Source organism: Carassius carassius, chromosome 7, assembly GCF_963082965.1.
Source record: "Carassius carassius chromosome 7, fCarCar2.1, whole genome shotgun sequence".
Lineage (NCBI taxonomy): Eukaryota > Metazoa > Chordata > Actinopteri > Cypriniformes > Cyprinidae > Carassius > Carassius carassius.
The window spans coordinates 589,199-606,021 of record NC_081761.1 but is presented as its reverse complement, the minus strand read 5'-3'; the positions used below and the strand labels follow the sequence as shown (position 1 = coordinate 606,021).

At 36.1% G+C, this 16,823-nt stretch overlaps 1 protein-coding gene and 3 long non-coding RNA genes across 4 annotated transcripts; 3 read left to right on the top strand and 1 right to left on the bottom strand.

Moving 5' to 3' along the window:
• The first annotated feature begins 1,440 nt into the window (after positions 1 to 1,440).
• Positions 1,441 to 9,395, top strand: LOC132143330 (uncharacterized). The gene is made up of 11 exons (XM_059553454.1): positions 1,441 to 1,686; positions 2,310 to 2,446; positions 2,803 to 2,920; positions 4,063 to 4,493; positions 4,524 to 4,806; positions 4,879 to 5,021; positions 5,711 to 5,834; positions 5,914 to 6,495; positions 7,184 to 7,332; positions 7,469 to 7,592; positions 8,606 to 9,395. Exons 1-11 carry the CDS (start codon positions 1,581 to 1,583, stop codon positions 8,989 to 8,991), a joined length of 2,583 nt encoding a protein of 860 aa, XP_059409437.1. The 5' UTR covers positions 1,441 to 1,580; the 3' UTR covers positions 8,992 to 9,395.
• A 404-nt stretch (positions 9,396 to 9,799) lies between these two features.
• Positions 9,800 to 10,623, top strand: LOC132143331 (uncharacterized). The gene is made up of 2 exons (XR_009434239.1): positions 9,800 to 10,150; positions 10,449 to 10,623. It is a non-coding gene; the product is annotated as an uncharacterized LOC132143331 (long non-coding RNA).
• A 2,504-nt stretch (positions 10,624 to 13,127) lies between these two features.
• On the top strand, positions 13,128 to 13,690 carry LOC132142962 (uncharacterized). The gene is made up of 2 exons (XR_009434133.1): positions 13,128 to 13,192; positions 13,565 to 13,690. It is a non-coding gene; the product is annotated as an uncharacterized LOC132142962 (long non-coding RNA).
• Positions 13,691 to 15,023: 1,333 nt separating this feature from the next.
• LOC132142961 (uncharacterized) lies at positions 15,024 to 15,829 on the bottom strand. Its single transcript, XR_009434132.1, has 2 exons — positions 15,488 to 15,829; positions 15,024 to 15,198 (listed from the first exon to the last, which is right to left on the bottom strand). It is a non-coding gene; the product is annotated as an uncharacterized LOC132142961 (long non-coding RNA).
• Between the last annotated feature and the right edge of the window lie 994 nt (positions 15,830 to 16,823).

Sequence of the window (16,823 nt, the reverse complement as noted above, 5' to 3'; positions counted from 1 at the left end):
GCAGGGCCATTACATGATGAAAACACACGTACACCACATATAGTCCACATAAACAAACCCCCGCAGAAGAGAGATTTAGAAAACATCCCAATGCAGGACAGCCAATAATTTCAACATAATCTCTTCATGCATGCATCTGCCAAAATCATGAGATCAGGCCCTACATGGTAAAGGATGTTCAACCGCCCCCACACAACAAACTGGAGAGAATACAGAAGAAGCATTTAGGGCGATAAACTCATGTGTCCTCCTTCTGTGGAATCCATTTAGTGCATACCAGCTGCCTAGACTCATAGAAACCAACAGGGATGGAATAAATGGGCAAAAAAAATTAAAAATAAACATTATATAAATTTTCTTAGTCTTTTTTATTTATGTGGTGTGCCTTTTGTTTACCCTGCAAGGCACTGCAATAACATATTATGCATAAATTATTACATTTAAAAACATTTTCATTTATCAGTATTTTATTGTATTATACTGCTTTGGAAAAGATCAATTTTCTTAAAGAAAAAATTGATTTTTTTTTACATTTCGTTTAACCTTACAAACAGTGTAATAATTGACTATAAAGCTTATTGGGGGGGGGGCTGCTTTTCTTAAAGAAAAATATTAATTATTGAATTTTCTGCCTTGTGTGCAAAAGCAGTGTAATAAACAGCATATTATACATAAAGCCTTACATTTAAATACATTTTCATCTATCAATATTTTTACTGCATAATACTTTATTGTGAGAGGAAATTTAATTTAAAAGAGGAAATTTAAATTAATTTTTGTACTCTGTGCATTTGGTTTACCCTCAAAAGCAGTGCAATAAACAGCATATTACCTACAAAGCCACAAATATTTTTTTGCATTGCACTTATTGGGAGAGGAACAATTATCTTAAAGTAAATTTTACATTGCATGCATTTTATTTACCGTACCATTTTTTTATTAGACTGACTTACTAAATCAGTGCAATAAATAGTACAATGATGCATTATTTCATTCTATATTTTTATTGCATAACACTAAGGGACACATTTTTTTAAAGAAAACCACTGATTATTTTTCATTTGATTTTGGTGTGAAATATGTTTCAAGCTTGTTCTTGATAGGTTTTGTAAGATTCACCCCAAAGTAAAACACTTGTACAATTCAGTATGCTGCAAATGTTTTACTTTAAGAACATTATGAAACATTATGCGTTGTGCAATACTTCAGTACTAGTACTGTATGTTGTTGCATTCTGAACTTCTCTATTATCTCAAAGCTCTAGTGTTTGTCTTCCCAATCTCTGTGTGGCAGCAGAAGCTCATTCCCCATCTCGTACATCATGCTCTATTTCTCAGTGTTTGTGTGGATGTGCCTCTGCTTCATGAATCTCCAGCTAAATATAGTGATGGCAGCGTGACGCTGGAGTGTTGCGTGATGCCAGTCTATAACCTCCCTGAGGATGCAGTTGCAGAAGCACTGATCGGATAACTGTGAAGAGGAACAGATCAACAAGTTAAAGCTGACCTCTTCAACATTAAAAAAGAGATGATCTTAAAACGATCTTAATTTGTGTTTTAAATCAGCGAGTAAACAGCATCATGGATTGTTCTCAGTCTGGAAATTCAGATGCCACAATGGAGACGGATGGGAGCATGAAAACTGCGAATGATGGGACAGATGAAGGAGACAGAGAAAAACATGATGGTAAGTAATTTAAAATTCATTGGCAAATCATCTCAAATTTACCTTCTCTTAAAGGAACAGGCTCTCCCAAAAATGAAGATGTGTTCACCCTCAGGCCATCAGAGATGTAGAGGAGTTTGTTTCTTCCTCAGATTTCGATAAATGTAGCATCCCATCATTTCTTTAGCAATGGATCATCAGCAGTGAATGGGTGCCGTCAGAATGAGAGTCCAAGTAATCCACAGGAAGCATTATTATGGACTTTATTTTAACAAGGAGCAACGGTTTAAAAATAAAATCATCTTAATGCTGGATTTGTTTCAGCTTTTGTCTTCTCCAGATGTTAACTGATGGACTGGAGTGCTGAGGATTATTGTGATGTTTTTATCAGCTGTTTGGACTCTCATTCTGATGGCACCCATTCACTGCAGAGCATCCATTGATAATATACTGATGCAATAGTGCATTTCTCCAAGAAAAAAAAAACAAATCCTATTCTGGTATGGCCTGAGGGTGAACACATTTACAGCACATTTTTATTTCTGGGTGAACTATTCCTTTAAACTCTGACTGAAACCACAACACTACATCGGTATAGATTAGAACAAGAAATGCATCAGGTTTTCTCTTGTTATATTGGGCAGAAGTCATCCCTGTGCGTAAGGCATCCTGGGAGCCCAGTGTGTTTTCCACCATTGAAAAAGAGATCCATTATTTTGACGGTCATGAGATCAGCATCTGGGAGTCTCTCGATTCGTTTGGTTCTGTCATCTGGCCAGCAGTGAGACAAATACTTTATTACATATTTGAAATATATAAGCTGAAGTGTGCCATTAGTCGGAAGTTCAAATTTGTCCTGGTGTTCACTTTCATGTTTAGAGTCACTGGCTTTCTGAAGAGTGTAACACTTTCACAACAATGATCTGTTTGTTTGAGTTGCCCCAAATGTCAACTTCTGACTCGACCAGTCACGAGTTTGGGGCGGGGCTATCTAACTGACCAATAGCAAACAGGGATGGGCAGATGTAAGGAATGTTTGAGAAAGCAGAATAATGGCACAGTTCACCTTTAACCATTTGAACATTGGTTTCTGATGGATATTCATAATCATGATACATTTTCTAAATTATTATTTAGGCTTTGGCTCTGTGTCGCTACCTTGAGTCCAACCAAGTGACGGTTGACCTTGTTGACAAGGCAGTGCTAGAGATTGGCGCCGGCACGGGTCTTGTTTCCATCGTGGCCAGTCTGTTGGGTAGGTACTAAGCAGCAATGCTGGGAAAGTTACTTTTAAAAGTAATACATTACAATATCGTGTTGCTCCCTAAAAATAACTAATGACTTAATTACTTTTTATGGAAAGTAATGCGTTACGTTACATTTGGTTTACTTTTAAATCTGGGCAGGGCTTACCTGTTTGTTTATAATATAAAAAAGTTCTTCTTTTACAAATATAAAAGCCCTTTTCACCCTAAAAGTGAAGTGAATACTCCTCAGGCCGAAGGAAATGTAAATTCTCGTCTGTACAGTAGAGGGCGCCGCTCAAAATAATCACATGAAGAATATGACGCAGAAGAAGAAAGATCCACACTAATCAGAAATAACTAAAATTAAACAAATGTGTCAATTTAGCTTATTAATATGATTGAATTGGATCATTCAAAGGTCAGAAGCAAATATATTTGTTAATAAACTGGGATTAAATACATAAATTATATTTGTTTTATTTAACATATTTAATTATTGCAGGTTTGTCTAATATTCTGAGTTTGTATTTGACAGTTTTTATTGATTGTGAGGAACACTGAATGTGTTTTTGAGTAAACACATGTTCATATTTAGTCTAGAACTACAGTGAGATCATGTTCACACACAACACTCTGCACTGACTCTTGATCTCTGTCACCATGGCAACAGCAGAGCTGTCACTCAACACATGGAAACAAAGTAACTGGAGATACTGATTTGAAAAAGTAACTCAGATATTTCCTTCTAAATTAAAAAATAATGTGTTACTTTACTAGTTACTTAAAAAGTAATCTGTTTACCTAACTCGCATTACTTGTAATGCGTTAACCATTTTAATTGCTCTTGAGAAATTTTATGTTTATTGCCCCCCCCAAACTGTTAGATAAAATTTACACCCCCTGCCTCCAACACTGCCAAGCAGGAATGTCCAAACCTGTTCTTGAAGGGGTGGTGTCCTTCAGAGTTTAACCCTAAATAAGCACACCTGAACCAGCCAACCAATGACAAGAAACTTCCAGGTGAGGGTGTTGGAGCTGGTTGGATGCAAACTCTACAGGACATTGGCCCTCCAGAAGTGGGATTTGATGACATATTACAAGCCTATGGTTGTGTTGTGTATGTTTTAATACCCTTTATAATCATCCCCAGGTGCTTGGGTAACAGCAACTGACCTGCCTGAAGTCCTCGGGAACCTGGGATGCAACCAGTCCAGAAACACACGGGGCCGCTGCAGATACACTCCACAGGTGGCGGCGCTCTCTTGGGGTTATGAGCTCGACAAGACCTTCCCTCGTTCAGTCTACAGATACGACTACATATTAGCAGCCGACGTGGTCTATCAGCATGACTATCAAGCAGAATTACTAGTCACCATGCGCCACTTCTGCCAGCCGGGTACAACCCTCATATGGGCCAACAAGACCCGCTTCGATTCTGATCTTGTGTTTTTTGAGAACTTCAAAAAAACATTCAACACCATCCTGTTGGCAGACAATGGAGAGGTAAAGATTTACTCTGCCACCATGAGAGAAGAAAGTGGACTAGGATTAAAAGAGACTAAAGGGGATTCCAGAAAAGGAGTGGATGAGGATGAAATGACAAAGGAAGAGATGGATGAGGATGAAAAGACAAATGAAGAGATGAATGAAGGAAAGATCAAATGGACAGAACAAAAGTTTGTAGAACAGGTTCAAGAATATGAAAATATAGATGCAGATTTTAGAGAAGAGCAGGCTACAGGTTATGCTGATGCGGAAAACCAGGAGGATGGAAACCTGAACAATATCGAAGATGACGACGACAACACAAACCTTGAAAATGAACCTGAGTATAGTGAAGACAACAACGACGGCTGCAGTGAGATGGATTCAGCATTTCTGGAGCAGAAATCTGGTCAGTGATGTTTGTTCTAAAACACAGTTGCTTATCTAATGAATTTGTGTCTGATTTGGGCTTTTCTTTAAGATGGAAGCACAGAAGGAGAGTATATGAGATCCTGGGCACCGACTATTTACTACAGACCCGAGAAGGAAGCTTATAATTTTTTGGGCCAGGAAATTACAATTCAGGAGTCCATCGATTCTTATGGTGCTACTATATGGCCAGCGGTGAGACACTTTCAACTGCAGTATCAATGAACCATGAGAAACAAATGCACATGTGAAAAGTGTATGGGCCAGATTTACTAACAGCTTTTGCCAACGCTAACCGTCTTTTGGGGTTAAAAAAGTACTGTCAATATTTACTAAAGACACACAGTGACGAATTAGAGGTGAAAAGGCGTGGACAGTTATTTTTGCGCCTGACCTTAATGAATATGCATTTGTAGGAGTTTCCTTTTCAGACGCAAAATTTATGGGAGGAGAGTATTAAAATGAATCACACAATGCGATTTACTAACATTTGCAGTCGTCAAATTACTGGTATTAGCGCCATTATTTAACACCCAAAAAAACTAATTTTGCGCCTGAGTCGTAAATAGATAATCCACACCTGATGAACATCAGTATATACTGTTTGTTATATTGCATTGGCTGATATTTAAATGAGATGTTGCTGTGTTCTTTAATTTATGCATTGTCAGTAAATCAACTGCAGTAATTTCCACGCCCATCAGCGCTGCTTAGGGCAAATTAGCACAAGAGCACAATTCCAGTTTAGTAAATCTGGCCCTAGATCAGCGATGACATCACTTACCCAAAAACTTTGCTTTTGTGTGATGCTGCATTCAAGAAAACAGTCAAGCAAAGCAAACATGTTGTACTTCTAAAATGTGATTTGTATTGCTTCCATATAGGCACTTGCACTTTGCAGATTCTTGGAAACGCCGCAGGGTCATCAACACATTGATTTACTCGACAAATCAGTTCTTGAACTTGGAGCTGGAACCGGCTTACTTTCGACTGTCGTCACATTATTGGGTAAGTTTTGGGATAAGACTCGGGTACTAATCTAAATGGTTTTGTACGTTGCATGATAATCACTGACATTGCTCTATAGGTGCCAAACTAACAGCAACGGATTTACCTGAGATACTAAGTAATCTGAGATACAACCTTAACAGGAATACGAGAGGCCGGCGGAGACACGAGCCCGTGGTTACAGAACTCCACTGGGGTCACAAGCTGGATGAGTTCTTCCCCAGATCCACACACCAGTATGATTATGTGTTGGCGACTGATGTGGTCTATCACCATGACTTCCTAGCAGAATTACTATTCACCATGCGTCACTTCTGCCAGCCGGGAACTATTCTAGTCTGGGCGAACAAGGTCCGCTATGCTTCGGATCTGGGCTTCATTGACAACTTTCTTAGATATTTTGAAATCACACTCCTTGAAGAGTTGGATGATGTGAGGATTTACGTAGCAACCTGCAAGACACCAGAGCAGGGAGGTGACCAGGTTCAAGAGATAAACAAGGAAGAGGACGAAAATTATGATGCTGGGGAGCATCATACAAACGAGACCGGAAACAATGCAGAGGAAGTGGAACTTCTAGAGTGTGATGATACTCAAATGCCAGATGAGACACTAGTAGACAAAGAACTCCAGGATTTTGAAAGGCCTGCAGAGGAAGAAGGTTAGGCTTGCATATTGTAGAAGCCAAATGTGCTAATATAGGTGATGTCGCACCGGAGGAGCCTTTCCATAGTTCCTAGAACTTTTCACAGAAGTTCCGGCTTTTTGGTGTGTTCGCACTGCAGGAACTAGGAATAAGTAGGAACAATTCCACATGGGGGAACTAATTTAGCTCCTACTTCGGAGTACTGTAGGGTCTAAAACAGTTCTATAGGAGCTACTAGTGATGTAAGTGTATGTTGATATGCCAAACACATACGAAACACTAGCTACCCCATAAAGTAAAAATATCTACTCCATGAACATGGATAACAGCGATAATTGCATTTACCTGTTTTCTGCAGCATTGTGTTCACTGCTCAACCTCGATGATAACACTGCAAGTTGTCATAGGAGATTTTTTTTTTAGATTTTTATCCAGTGTTTCATATGTGTTTGGCCAATCAGCATACACTTATATCACTGGTAGTTCCTATAGCACTCTTTTAGACCCTAATCTGAATTGGTTACCTCAAACGGAGTTTCTAGAGCTAAACACATTTCTAGATCCTATGGTGTTAACGCTCCAAAAATTGGGAATCTCCACCAGTAGGAACTATAGTTATAGGAACTATGGAAAGCTTCCTCCAGTGCGAAAGGGGCTATGGATACCTATCTGATGGGATACGCTTCTTTTATCTTTCCCTCAGTTGTACCTGCCAACACAGAACCACCACAGCGCAGATCCTGGGCTCCCACCATCTACTCCAGTCTTGGCAAGGAGATCTACTACTTTCTGGGTCATGAAATCAAACTTCAAGAAGCCATAGACAATTATGGCGGTGTGGTATGGCCTGCGGTGAGCATTAAATGTTCAACAGCACAGCAGTGTATCAACCAGTCATATCAGGAAGAAACTATGTGTGTGCTTTGTGGGAAGGTAAAATACACAGAATCTAATGGAGACTATGAACTCCTGGTTTTGAATGTCATAGGCATTGGCCCTTTGCCGATTCCTGGACACCCCAACAGGTCGACAGCAGATTAATCTACTTGACAAATCAATGCTGGAGCTCGGAGCAGGAACAGGCCTTGTCTCAATAGTTGCCACACTTATCGGTACGTCTCTATATTTAATACGATCAGGCCAGGCCTAGGCAAGTCCATCCTAGAGAGTTGCTGCCCTCCAGAAGTTTTGTTTCAACCCTGAAAAAAAAACTCACCTGCCTACAGCCTTAGCAATCCTGAAGACATCGAGAAGCTTGTTTGATTAGGGTTGGAGTCAAACTCTGCAGGACAGCGGCTCTCTAGATCAGAACTTGCCTACACCCTGAACCATGTTCCTGAAACCCTCAACAACAAACATTTTGCATCGTCTCATGTAGACCTTCAGACTGACAAGAAGGTCTTTCTTCTTTCAATCACATTTCATTTTGTGTCACTTCATGTTTAGGGCTGTGGAAATGTCCCCACAATAACAATAACGGTGTGTAAAACTGACATATTTTAAAGATTCTATTCCGCAAAATATCTAGTGGTATCCAGTGTTTAGTTGATTCTGAGAAGCGCTAATCATCACAGTTGTAAAACACAATAGTTTTCTTTTTCCATGAAGGGTTTGGCCTCAAGGCATTTTTGTTTCCAGGATGAACATTAAAGAATATGAAACACATATCTCCAGGAAATCCTGTATAATTTAACAAATCCAATGACGACTACTCAACTTTCCAATTTTGTGTGCCGTATGCATCAGACATTAAGCCAACGGTCCGTGGATGTGACGTCTGAGGCTGATACTACTACAAGACCTGAAATGGGTCTGTCAGACAAAGGAGACATGCAAAAAGTGGAGTGTGGTTGGGGGCCTTTATGAACATGATTGAAAACCATTGGACTAAACTATGGGGTGTCCAATCCTGCTTCCAACATCCTGCAGAATTCAGTTCCAACCATCCCCTACACACCTGCTTGGAGATTCTAGTAATCCCAAAGACCTTGACTAACTAGGTCAGGGATTTGAGGTGGGATTTGAGGTGAGCTCTGCAGTATAGTAGCCCTCCAAGAGCAGAACTGGACACCCCTGGTTTAGACTAAGCTTAAGACCAAAACTAAATGGTGTCACTAATTTGTAGGTGCTAAACTGATGTCCACGGATCTGCCAGAAATCCTTGGTAATCTGAGGTGCAACTTGAACAGGAATACCAGGTGGCACTGGAGACACGAACCTCAGGTTACAGCATTGAAATGGGGCTACAAACTGGAGGAGACGTTTCCCCGTTGCACGCATTATTATGATTACATCCTGGCAGCTGATGTGGTTTATCACCACAACTGCCTCGCTGAGCTTCTTGACACCATGCTTCACTTCTGTCAAACAGGGACAACGATAATCCTTGCAAACAAGATCCGGCTTCCGTCAGACCTGGTATTTATTGAGAACTTTCAGAAAGCTTTTAACACCACATTACTGACAGAGCTGGATGAGGTAAGGATTTACTCAGCTACCATGAGAATCTGATGACGTGAACCTCAATGCACTGCTTTGAGAAGGCTTTCTGAGCTACACTGCTGGCACAGGTAGAGGAGGTGAAGATATGTGGCTCTGGTTCATATTTGTTTAAAGAACCAACGCCATGTTCACACTGCAGACAATTCCAGAGTATAGTGCACTGTGTGATGAAAAAGTTTGATTGATGAGGGTCAAAAATTCCCTGTTTCTGGACACCCCCCACCCTGTCTAAGTGACCATCTGTTTATCCATCCCAATGATCCGAAGGAATTTATGATGGTTTGGGAATGTGTTTTTGTGTGGGCCATTGAAAATTGTTCTAAACCTATGTGCTTTAAACTTTAAAATGTGAAACGTGGTATGATTATTAAACAGGATAAGGGAAGTTTTTATTAAAGTTTTTACACACGCAACACATTTCAAGAAAAACGTTAAAACATACAAGGAATAGAAACAATGTAATGACTGTTTTTCCCAGAAAAGAGTAAAAACGGGTCAAGACCTGTATTTAAGTGTAGTTAAACAATTTAAAAACTAGTTAGAGTTTGTTACATGTTAAATAAAAAGAAAAGTAGGCTACTGACCATCTATTTAAAACAAAAAAGGTATCGGATACGTTTTGTTAAAAAGCACATAGCAGTCAAAATCTTGTAACATTACAAAATATAAACTATTTACAGTTTGTTAGAAAGGAAAAGAAAAAATGTTGACTTATCTTACCTCGATCTAAACAAAAAAGTATCAGAAGCAAACGTCGAGCAGAAAGATTCTTGTCAAACGTGTTGTAGTCTACCGTTAGCTACAATTCAGGAACACCAGCATGAGATACTCATCTACAAAATCTACGTTGTACTCTACCATTAGCTACAATTTTTACAAGTTAGAGTTTTGTCACGAAGTTAAACAAAATAAAAAGGTATTTTTCGGTCAGATAGTCTACATCCTCACCCCCAACACATCCCTAACACCAGAGGCCACAGAGATGGATTTAAATGGGTGTTAAAATAATTAAACAAAGTGATGTTTTTAATAAATCAACATAATTTCTTAATTGGTGAAAACATTCTAGCTGCTTTTAACATTAGACCAGCATTTTTTACTTTAAAATTAGGATACACATGTTTCCTTCTAAACAATCACCTCTAAGCCACAGGAAAAATGTTGTTTGGTTTGATTTATTTTATTATATTTAGCTATTCACGCTTAATTTAGTAATCTAATTACTTTAACTGGTCTTTTATTTTTGTCAATCTTCACTTCTAGCGTGCTTTATCAGTTAAAACATGTATGTGTATACAAATATCTAACTGGATTGAAAGTGGTAAAATCAAGACAGGATTTTATTAACATAAGACTTGTTATCAGTTGAAATAGACGTACAATGTCTAAACTTTTACAACGTTACACAAGAGGCTAAATATTTGGTCTCACGTCTGGGGTCGTGAGATTGCTGATGCCACCATCAGTGTACTGTATTTCAAAAGGTTGTAAAACATCTAAACCTGTTTCTAAGATCTCAACTCATTTGCAACTTAATTAGTTGTGAGGGATCTGGCATTGTGTACTTTGGTGGTGTGTGTCAGCTAAAGTTCAGTGAAAAACAGATCATGTTCAGTGATTAAAGGATCTCCATTGCATCTATTTACGGCGTTTACCTGTGAGTGTGAACTTTGTCAAAGTTTAGCCAAAAGTTCAGCGACTGGTCAAAAGACGTGTGCCCTATTGAACCTTTTTTAACGTCAAAAACCTAAGAATTTACATAGGGGCATACATTTTTACATTACATTTACATTTATTCACTTAGCAGACGCTTTTATCCAAAGCGACTTACAATTGCCACATATGTCAGAGGTCGCACGCCTCTGGAGCAACTAGGGGTTAAGTGTCTTGCTCAGGGACACATTGGTGTCTCACAGTGGATTCGAACCCGGGTCTCTCACACCAAAGGCATGTGTCTTATCCACTGCGCTAGCATATCTGGTGCATTGTTAGGTAAAGTTCTTGAAGATAATATTTGTCTGAGAGAAACCAGGACGGTTTATTAATAATGTAGATCTGGTGAATGTGATTTCACAGATGTTCAGGATGAGATCAGATAGATCGGGTCGAGGGTGATCGTTTTTAACAAGGTGCTCGATGCTGCAGGAAGATGTGGTTTAATTTTTGTTTATTTAGTTTATTTGAGTTACATTTATTATTTTTATTCACACCTAGATTTTTCAAGCCTCAACACACAAACATACAATCACAAACAAGCACACAAACGTAAACATACATGCAAAAAAAGGCAACCATATTGTACAAATAAAAAAAATACTGTACAAACAAACATAACAACAAACACAAAGATACATACACAAACATACTATACAAACAAACATACAATTGTAAACAACAAACAAACACACACAAACAAACATAACCAAAGAAAACAAACATACATGCAAACAAAGGCAAACATACTCTACAAACAAACATAAACAACAAACACAAACATACTGTACAAACATAAACAACAAACACAAACATACTATACAAACAAACATAAACAACAAACACAAACATACTGTACAAACAAACAAACAACACAAACATACTGCACAAACATACTGTACAAACAAACAAACAACAAACACAAACATACTGTACAAACATAAACAACAAACACAAACATACTGTACAAACATAAACAACAAACACAAACATACTGTACAAACATAAACAACAAACACAAACATACTATACAAACAAACATAAACAACAAACACAAACATACTGTACAAACAAACAAACAACAAACACAAACATACTGCACAAACATAAACAACAAACACAAACATACTGTACAAACAAACAAACAACAAACACAAACATACTGTACAAACATAAACAACAAACACAAACATACTGTACAAACATAAACAACAAACACAAACATACTGTACAAACATAAACAACAAACACAAACATACTGTACAAACATAAACAACAAACACAAACATACTGTACAAACATAAACAACAAACACAAACATACTGTACAAACAAACAACAAACACAAACATACTGCACAAACATAAACAACAAACACAAACATACTGTACAAACAAACAAACAACAAACACAAACATACTGTACAAACATAAACAACAAACACAAACATACTGTACAAACATAAACAACAAACACAAACATACTGTACAAACATAAACAACAAACACAAACATACTGTACAAACATAAACAACAAACACAAACATACTGTACAAACATAAACAACAAACACAAACATACTGTACAAACAAACAACAAACACAAACATACTGTACAAACAAACATAAACAACAAACACAAACATACTGTACAAACAAACATAAACAAACACAAACATACTGTACAAACATAAACAACAAACACAAACATAAAAACACAGATTTAACTGATATATTTCAACTGCATTGACTGCTCTAAAATATGAGACACAGATGTTTCAGGAGTTTAGGACACATGCTTATCTGATAAGGGTTTTATTTTCTATTTGGGTGATGTATATTTATTTAGTTAAAGTTTAACTGTTTTACCAAGCCGTTGTTAGATGCCAGAGTTTCCTGTCTTGATTTCAAAAGCAGTATCATAGCTATTAAATTATCTTTTTGTGGTTTAAAATGTATAATTAATCTCAAAGCAAGTCTGATTTTGTGGTGGTTGTGCTTTAAAATGAAATTATTACAATCCTAATTAAAGTGATGAAGGATGTTGAAAGTCTGACCGTCATTAGTTGTTGAGTCCTACTGTAATGTTAACATAAAAAGTGATTAAAATGTAAAAATTTAAATCAAATGTAATCAGTTATATTTTCTTTTTTAAAGTAATTGAAATTGTTATGCTACTTTTTAGATTTTAAAAAGGGTAACATGTAATCTATAACCTATTACACTTCCATAGAAACCATCCTATACTGTTAAATGTAAAATAATTCCATCAGGGTCTCTCTCAGCTAAATGTTTGTAAATGTTTCACAGTGTCTGTGAAAGCTGCTTGGGTGCTTGAGAGTGTTTGGAAGGAAAATGTTTTAGCTTAAAGATGTGATTTTACAACAAACTAAGCATTCTAACTAAGAAACATAACACTATGGGTTTTTTTCTATTATTTAAAAAGTCATAATGTTTATTGTGTTTTGAACAGAAATTAAGATATGGTATATAAATTACTGTATTTTCCGGACTATAAGTCACACTTTTTTTCATAGTTTGGCTGGTCCTGCGACTTATAGTCGGGTGCGACTTATTTATCAAAATTAATTTGACATGAACCAAGAGAAATAAACCAAGAGAAAACATTACCGTCTAGAGCCAGGAGAGGGCGCTCTATGCTGCTCAGTGCTCCTGTAGTCTACACTGAAGACATAGGGCGCCCTCTTGCGGCTGGAGACGGTAATGTTTTCTCTTGGTTCTTGGTTCTAAATAAATGCGACTTATAGTCCAGTGCGACTTATATATGTTTTTTTTCCTCATCGTGACGTATATTTTTGGACTGATGCGACTTATACTCAGGTGCGACTTATAGTCCGAAAAATACGGTAAGTCTTTTTTATTGATTAACATGATAGTACCACAATGCATTTATGAGGTTATGTATTTAATCTGCTTCATGTATTCTCTGGTTACTGTATATTCAAGAGAAATGCATAAACTCAATTGTTGTAATCAACCTAAAGCTTTAAGTCTGTCATTAAAAAATATCTTGAAGAGAAAAGTCTTTCAAGCATGTATTTTCATTTGTCCAGGACTCTTACTAAAAACACTCGAGTGTGGATATGAATCCTAGATGAAAACTAAAAAAGATTACTTTTTAAAGTATTTTAAAAAGATACTTGACATCTTAACACATCTGTGTCAGAAAGATAATTATGTCATGGCCTTATCGATTTTTCTATCAACTATTTGATCAAATCTTAGTAAAATAAATCTATAAAGAATCTATAAATTATTTTAATAAAATTAAACATTATAGTTGCATTTAAACAGTATGGTTAACAACACCGTTTGTAAAGTGAGAAAGAAAGTCTAATCTGTTGTAAAAGTTCTGTGAGACATTTGTATCAAAGAAACACTTTTGTTGCAAACTAATTTTCAGTCTAATTCATAAAGAAGAATCTCTGTCAGCATCTTGCATTCACCAGAGGGTCATTTACCTGCTTCTAATCCTCACCATGGTTTTAGGTTTGAAAGATCAAAAAATGTACAAAACTTATTTGTCAAAATGAAAGTTACATAATTTTTTAACCACACTGCTCTCCATCATCTTTGTAGAGATACCTAGTGTGAGGCTAAAAGTTTTGATTTGTAAAAGTTTTGTGTGCAACATTGTAGAAGTTGAAATGTTTTAGTGAATGGGTTGTTTTATTGTGCGTGTGTTTTGTTTGTTTTGTTCATATGTGAGTGTTTGTGTGTATGTTTGCATTTAAATGTATGTTAGTCTATATCTTTGTGCTCGTGTTTTTGCTGAATGTTTGTGATTATGCATGTTTGTATATGTTTGTGTGTACATGTCTGTGGTTGCATGTATGTCTGTGTTTCTGTGTGTGTGTGTGTGATTGTTTGTTTGTTTTTGCGTGTACATTTGTGCCCTAGTTAGTTTATTTGCATGTTTGTGTGCTTGTTTGTGATTGTATGTTTGTGTTTGTGTACTTGTTTTCTTTTGCGGTGTATGTTTGTGTTGAGGCTTGAAAAATCTAGGTGTGAATAAAAATAATAAATGTAACTCATATAAACTAAAAAAACAAAAATTAAACCACGTCTTCCTGCAGCATCGAGCGCCTTGTTAAAAACGATCACCCTCGACCCGATCTATCTGATCTCATCCTGAACATCTGTGAAATCACATTCACCAGATCTACATTATTAATAAACCGTCCTGGTTTCTCTCAGACAAATATTATCTTTGTAAATTCTCCAGATGTTTGACCACACGTCTTTTGACCAGTCGCTGAACTTTTGGCTAAACTTTGACAAAGTTCACACTCACAGGTAAACGCTACAAATAGATGCAATGGAGATCCTTTAATCACTGAACATGATCTGTTTTTCACTGAACTTTAGCTGACACACACCACCAAAGTACACAATGCCAGATCCCTCACAACTAATTAAGTTGCAAATGAGTTGAGATCTTAGAAACAGGTTTAGATGTTTTACAACCTTTTGAAATACAGTACACTGATGGTGGCATCAGCAATCTCACGACCCCAGACGTGAGACCAAATATGTAATATGTTTTGTGTAATGTTGTAAAAGTTTAGACATTGTACGTCTATTTCAACTGATAACAAGTCTTATGTTAAGAAAATCCTGTCTTGATTTTACCACTTTCAATCCAGTTAGATATTTGTATACACATACATGTTTTAACTGATAAAGCACGCTAGAAGTGAAGATTGACAAAAATAAAAGTGATTAGACTACTAAATTAAGTGTGAATAGCTAAATATAATAAAATAAATCAAACCAAACAACATTTTTCCTGTGGCTTAGAGGTGATTGTTTAGAAGGAAACATGTGTATCCTAATTTTAAAGTAAAAAATGCTGGTCTAATGTTAAAAGCAGCTAGAATGTTTTCGCCAATTAAGAAATTATGTTGATTTATTAAAAACATCACTTTGTTTAATTATTTTAACACCCATTTAAATCCATCTCTGTGGCCTCTGGTGTTAGGGATGTGTTGGGGGTGAGGATGTAGACTATCTGACCGAAAAATACCTTTTTATTTTGTTTAACTTCGTGACAAAACTCTAACTTGTAAAAATCGTAGCTAATGGTAGAGTACCACGTAGATTTTGACAAGTAACGTTTGCTTCAGATACTTTTTTGTTTAGGTCGAGGTAAGAGAAGTCAACATTTCTTCTTTTCTTTTCTAACAAACTAAATATTTTTTTTTATTCTAATGTTACAAGATTTTGACTGCCATGTGCTGTTTTAGATAGATGGTCAGTAGCCTACTTTTCTTTTTTAACTTGCAACAAACTCTAACGAGTTTCTAAATTGTTTAATGACACTTAAATACAGGTCCTGACCCGTTTTTACTCTTTTCTGGGAAAAAACTACCTTTACATTGTCATTATGATTTTTTTTCATATACCTACATTGTGGAACTCCTCATCAGATTTCAAACTAAATAGGATTTCTTTCATATGTGGCCGATTCAAATCCAAATATGGGTTTTGAAAAAAAACTAATTTGAATTGTCTGCACAAAAAAAAAAAAAAAATTTAAGCCATGCATGAAATTTAGTATTGTGCACCTTAGACCACAACAGAAGAGAGATTTTATATAGAAAACCTTTGTACAAATATACAATAAATAATGAATTATTAACAAAACATGGACATTATTATCTAACCTTAAAGAAAAAACACTTTTTGAGTATGGGAAAGACAGTGAAGTCTAATAGTTATTGCATCTGAAATATTACATTAGAAATGTTTATTGTATATTTGTGCCGTTTATTAATATATAAGCAGACGATTATTAGTAAACAGTAAACAAGTTTAGGATGTTAATACATTAATATAATATTTTAACCATTGGGTTAAAAAAAAAAAATATATATATATATATATATATATATATATATATAATAATAATAATAATAATACTAATAAATATATATATATATATTACCCCATTGTCAGATATTTTTGCTTCTTTTAAGCAAAAACTAACAAAATTTGATTGTTTTTTTTTTTATAGAAAACAAGACAATCTATCTTTAGTCAATGCATCTTAATTACAGAATTTCAGAAAGAAAACAAGACAGAAATACTAAAGGAAGAAAATTATTTTT